Raw genomic sequence first — 4959 nt, 5'->3', positions numbered from 1 at the left:
CCGGCCCGAGCCTCCCGGGGCCCTGGCTGCCCTCGCTCTGCGGAACGCTGGCCCAGCCCCCGGGGCGGCAAGAGCATCGCTGCCTGCCCACCCTAAGGGCTGGGGTCTTTGGGGGCTGGAGTCGTGTGGAAAAGCTGGAAGCCGTCGTGTTCCTTGGGGGCTGCCAGGTGTATTTACATGTACGAAATTTTTTTGCTAGTGGCGAGTGCTAGCAGGATGTTGGGCTGAAGCATGATCGTGCTGTTTCTGAACATGTTTGTGACCAACATCTTAAACTACACAAACGTGGAAGGAAATGGCTCCGGCTGCTGCAGAGTTGTCCAGAGCCATCTGAGGGTGGTGCGGTGTGGGCATGAGCAGGTTAGTTGCTCTTGGTGCTGGGTTTGTGGCCTGTGAGCCTGTGGCTGCAGCTTTTCTAGCAGCTCGGGGGACAGAGGAGTTGGCTTTGTGTGTCCCAGACCTTCAGGTTTTAGGGCTGTTCCGATCATGGTGCTTTAAAATGATTCTTGGGTGCACAACTAGCAAAACAAAGTCTCTCAGAAGAAACAGTGTGTCAGAGATGATTCCCTCCCCTCCAGGAAAGCATCTTGGTTTGTTCAAGTGTAAATGCCAAACCCACACACCGAGGAGCCTTTCTGCTCACTGCCTTGGCTCTGCCTCTTGTCTTTTTGCTGATAGAACTGCTCAGTGTTTTGCTGTCTCCTTCTCATTGCACAGCAAGCAGGTGTTTCTTGCCCAGTGGGATAAGAGCATATTTTAGAGGATGCCTCAGGCTTGAGGCCTGATGCTTAGACCTGGGCTTTCCTGAGGTTGGACCTGCTTTTTTCAGGGTTGATCCTGTTAAGTATTGCCCCAAGCCTTTTGCCTGTTGGCAGAATGATCCTTGCAAGGGGCAGCAGTAATATTTCACGGTGTTCAGACTCCTACTACTAGCTTGGACAGGGAGGGCAGGACATGATCCGTGTCCCTCTTACCTCATTGGGGGTCTGTTGGTTTGGACAGCTGGCAGTCAGGCAGCATGCTGGGTGCAAGCTAGAGCCTGGGGCAGCTACAGTCCCTCTGAGGCTCCTGTAGGTCTGTGGCGAGCGGTGCTCTGGTGCAGTTTGCCCGACGAGTAGAGCATGGGCTGCGGGCTCCTGCCCAAGCCCAGGGGTGCTGTAGTCCCTGCAGAATTCTGCACAGAGAACAACGCAGATGTACCTGGCTCTGGCCTATGGGGGGCAAGGGCGTGATGACTTCTGCTAGCCTGGGGTTTGTTTCACACTGCCTTGTCCTTTGTTTGATTTTAGGTTGGCGATAAGGTAATGGTCCTGGCTAGGTCAGGGCTCTGGCAAGAAGTCGTGAATGTGCCAGCTAGTCAGACTTTCCTGGTGCCTGAGGGGATGAGCTTCGAGGAAGCAGCTGCTCTTCTTGTCAACTACATCACTGCCTACATGATCCTGTTTGACTTTGGAAACCTGAGACCCAACCAGAGTGTCCTCATCCACATGGCTGCAGGTAAATAGTTTTTGCCAGCCTGTGCTGAGACTCTTAGCCTCAACATGCAGCTTCTGAATGGGTGGCGTGGGTGAGGAAGCAATCAGAATGGGACTGGACTGAGGAAATGTTGCTTGCCGGAGATGCAGGCTTCATGCTGACCCAGGCGCTGGCAAATGCTGAACCTATTTCCCAGCAGCCAGGGTTGGTCTCCCTCAGCGTATGTCACAGACATCAGCCTGCCCCAGGAAAAGCCTGTATTCCACCTGTACAAACAGGGATAATTTACCTATCCAGAGGCTTTTCTGACTGCTGGGGCTGTTTGCTTCTACGTCTTTCTCACTGCTTGTTTTCAGGTGGTGTGGGAACTGCTGCCATCCAGCTGTGCAAGACTGTAGAAAATGTCACCATTTTTGGCACAGCATCTGCCTCCAAGCATGATTCACTCAAGGAGAGTGGAGTCGCTCACCCCATTGACTACAGAACGATGGATTACGCAGAGGAGGTCCGGAAAATATCTCCCAAAGGTACCGTGTGGTGGAGGACTTCTACAACTGTGCTGCATTTCTTTCAAGTGCAAAGAAACTTCTAGTTACTTTCCATTCCCTCTAGGTGTTGACATTGTCTTGGACCCCCTGGGAGGATCCGATACATCCAAAGCATTTAACCTGTTGAAGCCAATGGGCAAACTCATCACTTACGGTAAGCGTGAGCAGCATGCCCAAACCCCAGCTGCTGCAGAGGAGAGACTGGCTGATGGCAGGGTGGATGCTCTGTGCTGCTCTGTGCCTGGACCGACAACCATGAAGGAACATCCCTGTTGCTGACTGCTGTGTGTGTTGTAGTTACATTATTTCACAAATGTCTTTAGGATGCTTTGTCTGGGTGAGGCAGTGAGGGGAGTGAGCTGTGTGCCTTGCCCCGAGAGCTTGGGTCACAGGCTCCATGGCTCTTCCCCTCCCATGGCGAGGTCTCTCTTTGAGCATGAGCCGGTGCCTGCAGGGGAAGCTGGAATGTCCTCACAGAGGAACGCTGGCACAGCTGCTTTGTCCGGGCTGACTTAATGCACAGCACTAATAGAGCCTTGCTTTTCTTCTAGAGGATGTGTGGGTGATGAGGTTTGAGGCTACTGAATACTTATCTCTCCATTCCCCAGCCCTGAAACACTGTGATTTTGTCCCACAGACAAAGCCCTCATACAGCCCCCAGTGGGATTCCAGACACTTGCACCAGTGTGCTGCTTCTGTTGTCCCAGCCATTGCAGCATGTGGCTCCCCTGAAGAAGCCTGTCTGTAGGAGAAGGGGAGTGCTCTCCTGCCAGCCTGGCTGGATGTGACTTGTAACCCTCTCTTGCCTCTGCTGGCACTCCAGTCTAGTTGTGCTGCTGCTGCCCTCCTAAGAGAGGAGGTGTTCTAGATTTTTGCAATATATGGGTGCTGATAATCCAAATTCTGCATATCTTGAGGCTGAGGCAGGTACCTGTTTCCACTGAAGGTCAGTTGGGCAGATCCTGATGTGATCCAGTTCTCACCTCTGTCCTCCATCACTGTGTGAGCGGCTGTTAACAACTCAGACAATGCGCAGGGTACATGGGGTGCCCACTGCCTCTCATGTTTTGATTCCAGCTCATCTGTGGCTTGCCTTCTTTTTAGGGGTAGCAAACCTGCTCACTGGGCAGAAGAAGAACCTTATGGCTATGGCTAAAACCTGGTGGAACCAGTTCAGCATCAATGCCTTGCAGCTACTACACCATAACAAGGCTGTGTGTGGCTACCACCTTGGATATATGGATGAAGAGTTTGAACTTGTTGGAGGTGTTGTAGCCAAGCTGGTTAACCTATACAGTCAAGGCAAAATCAAGCCCAAAATAGACTCTGTATGGCCCTTTGATCAGGTGAGTCTGAGTTAACCATATAGGCTGGCAGCACTCAGAAATTACCGTGCAATTGTTTTCTGCAGAGTGAGCTCTGGATCAGTGTGAGCACCTCGTTCGTGGAGGCTGAACTGTTGCAAATGTTTAATAACCATCTGTTCTCAGACATTCAGTCCTTTTTCCTTTTAAGATTATGAAGGGGGAGTAAAGTGGCTGGGCTCTTCTGCTCCAATGCACAGAACTGGGCAATGCCAGAGAGTGTCCTTGTGGAACAGGCAGGTGCTCAGCTTGTGCTTTGTGGGCAGCAGCAGCCCATGGGGGGGCTGGGTTATACATCAGACTGGAGACTGCCCTGAGTCTGCAGAGCTGACTTAATTAAGCGGACAGCTGGGAAGGTTGCTGCTGCCCTTCCACCAGTGAAAAAGAGCCCAGGCAGTGAAGCAGAATGAGGATGTCGGAAGGGAACGGCAGGTTTTTCAGCAGCTCTTCCATGCTCAGTATTGTTGCATCAGGGTGTCCAGCAGAGTCAGGTTCTTGCCTTGGAAATCCTTTGCTGGGGTAGGACTTAACTGCAGGGGAGCAAAGGGCTTGGTAGTGATCCGTTGGTGTTAGTACCTGAGAACTAGTCTGATGCAAATGTTTAAGGAAGACCCTGTGGATTCCAGGCCTGTCCCAGGTGCTGTTTTACTTAAAAGTATTAATAAAAATCTGTGCATGTATTGCTCTGTTGTGTAGATGGTAGAATCATTGTCCTCCTGGCTGCTGCCTGGGTTTCTGCAGTGCTCCCCCCTGTTTGAAAAGGAAGCTGTGGTGACACACACTTCATTCTTCCATGGTTTGTGTAGCAGAGCATCCTTGTGTATGTTACAGTTGGTCTGTGTGAATTCTTGAGGACAGTTTCCTATGGGCAGGCTGGGCTAGCTGTGCAACTCTGTCCAACAAGTTTATGTGGGAAGGCACCCAAATGCTTAGCCCTTGCTTGGACTGCAGGGAAAGCTGCCTCCAGGGTGGACCAAGGGCCCAGGAAGGACATGACTGCACTGCATGGTGGGTGTGGGTCTCATGGGATTCCTCTTGTTTCCAGGTGGCAGATGCCATGAGGCAGATGCAAGAGAAGAAGAATGTTGGAAAGGTCATCCTAGTTCCTGAAGCACCCAAGGAAGAATCCAAAAAAGAAGAGAACTGAGCAGATGTGTGCAGATTGTGAATTCATGGTTTAACTCTCTGATCTTTGGGACCTGGAAATGGACAGATCAGTAGCTTTCATCTTCACCAGTACAAGAACATCGTGGTTAAAGCTCAGATGAGGTTTGCATGCTCTTGTTGTGACTGACCCTTTGACAGATATGCCTCCTGCCCTTGCTCTCTGTTTTGAAGCCTGTTCATTTTGTACATTTTTCTAATCACTTGTTTCTCTACTGAATTTCCAAACTAAGCTTACTTTTCTCTGGCAGTGCAGCTGACGCTTCCAGGCAGTTGGTGACTAACAACTGCATAGCCTGTCACTGTAAAGTCAAGATGTAACATACTGCAGCAACTGCCCAGTATCTCCACAGAAACTGAGCCCTGCTGAAGCGTTTGTGCTATCACCTTTGAGAAGCTCCTTCAGC

The 4959-nt window shown here is 51.0% G+C and overlaps 1 protein-coding gene across 1 annotated transcript; it reads left to right on the top strand.

Moving 5' to 3' along the window:
- The first annotated feature begins 231 nt into the window (after positions 1–231).
- On the top strand, positions 232–4689 carry VAT1 (vesicle amine transport 1). The gene is made up of 6 exons (XM_010285112.1): positions 232–360; positions 1290–1497; positions 1833–2003; positions 2089–2178; positions 3129–3370; positions 4434–4689. Exons 1-6 carry the CDS (start codon positions 232–234, stop codon positions 4533–4535), a joined length of 942 nt encoding a protein of 313 aa, XP_010283414.1. The 3' UTR covers positions 4536–4689.
- Positions 4690–4959: the final 270 nt, after the last annotated feature.

Source organism: Phaethon lepturus, unplaced genomic scaffold, assembly GCF_000687285.1.
Source record: "Phaethon lepturus isolate BGI_N335 unplaced genomic scaffold, ASM68728v1 scaffold40274, whole genome shotgun sequence".
NCBI lineage: Eukaryota > Metazoa > Chordata > Aves > Phaethontiformes > Phaethontidae > Phaethon > Phaethon lepturus.
Note: the sequence above shows the minus strand (reverse complement) of the source record. Positions and strands in the feature narration are given on the sequence as shown.